General features: G+C 55.3%; 2 protein-coding genes across 2 annotated transcripts in view; one reads left to right on the top strand and one right to left on the bottom strand.

Moving 5' to 3' along the window:
• The window catches only part of NPC2 (NPC intracellular cholesterol transporter 2), a 1275-nt gene extending 821 nt beyond the window's left edge, over positions 1-454 (top strand). Inside the window, exon 3 of the mRNA XM_018575515.1 lies at positions 188-454. Within this exon, the coding sequence (XP_018431017.1) occupies positions 188-297 (110 nt within the window). The 3' untranslated portion in view covers positions 298-454. The remainder of the gene's footprint in view (positions 1-187) is intronic.
• A 391-nt stretch (positions 455-845) lies between these two features.
• AREL1 (apoptosis resistant E3 ubiquitin protein ligase 1) overlaps positions 846-1151 on the bottom strand; it is a 14581-nt gene continuing 14275 nt past the window's right edge. The window contains exons 15-16 of the mRNA XM_018575517.1: positions 1036-1125; positions 846-948 (exon numbers count right to left, since the gene is read on the bottom strand). Of these exons, the coding sequence (XP_018431019.1) occupies positions 850-948; positions 1036-1125 (189 nt within the window). The 3' untranslated portion in view covers positions 846-849. The remainder of the gene's footprint in view (positions 949-1035; positions 1126-1151) is intronic.

The following is a 1151-nucleotide window of genomic DNA, read 5'->3' as shown; positions in this document are numbered from 1 at the left end:
CCCGGGCGTTGCGTACGGCATGGAGAACGGTCCCCATTGGCACATTTCCTCATGCGTATGCAGCACTTGCCTCATGTTCACCTCCATAGGCCCCGCCCCCCACTCCGGGCGCATTCTGTACATTCCAAGCATCCGGTAGAATGGGGGGTGACGGCCATTTTGTGGTCACATGACCCCCGTAGCTGAGCTGTGGTTGTGTCCCCGCAGATGAAGCTGGTGGTGGAATGGGAGCTGCGCGATTCAGACAACAAGAATCTCTTCTGCTGGAAGATCCCGGTGCAGATCGTGGACGGCTGAACGCGGGTCGCCGCAGCGCCATTTGCTGCCTCCTAACCCTCTAGTGTCCGGTACTCGCCGCCCTCTGACTGCCGTGCAGTTATAACAATTTACAAAATCATTTTCCTGGTAAATTTTTATTGAAAAAAAAAACTTTGAATCAAAATCTTCTGATTAACATTTCCGCAGCCAATAAAAGTATTCTATCCGAGCCGCGTGTCCGTGTCATGTGATCGGGGGGGGGGGGGCATTGTGCTTGTAGTCGCCGAACCCCAATGTGGGCGATCAGACCATCCCGAACCCTTCACAGCCCTCGCTGATGGCGAGCTTCAGCATGCGGTGCATCTCCTCGTACGAGTCGTAGGTGGGCAGACACAGCTGATTGAAGCTGCAGAGAGAGAGATCACATGATGAGTCATCGCCCGCAGGTCACCCATCACCCAGAGAACCCTTCCCCCGCCCTGTGCGCCTCCAACCCACCAAAGTTTCACTTCCACCTTCCAATCTCTGTTCCCTAAACTGCGAGACAAACACGTGAGGAGGGAGGACATGTGATGTGTACAAGGGTAGAGACTAACCCCTCCCTTGGGAGGACCCCGTGGTGAACTGCAGTAGACGGGCCAGCTCCTCCTGCGTGAAACTGGAGACCACGGCCCAGAACCAGCTCATCACCTGAAGGGAAAACAAAGATGGCGGACAAGATTCACCACACACACACACAATGTCACGGGATTCACCACACACACACACAATGCTCACCTTCTCTCTGAAGTGCCAGGATCCTCCGATGACCACGGCGTGGGCCTGGAAGTCCTGCACAGCGATGTGCCCGGTGCCACACATGAGGAGCTGAGGAAACAGGAGATTGCCTAACA

This window comes from Nanorana parkeri, unplaced genomic scaffold, assembly GCF_000935625.1.
Source record: "Nanorana parkeri isolate BGI_ZX_2015 unplaced genomic scaffold, ASM93562v1 scaffold4052, whole genome shotgun sequence".
Lineage (NCBI taxonomy): Eukaryota > Metazoa > Chordata > Amphibia > Anura > Dicroglossidae > Nanorana > Nanorana parkeri.
Note: the sequence above shows the minus strand (reverse complement) of the source record. Positions and strands in the feature narration are given on the sequence as shown.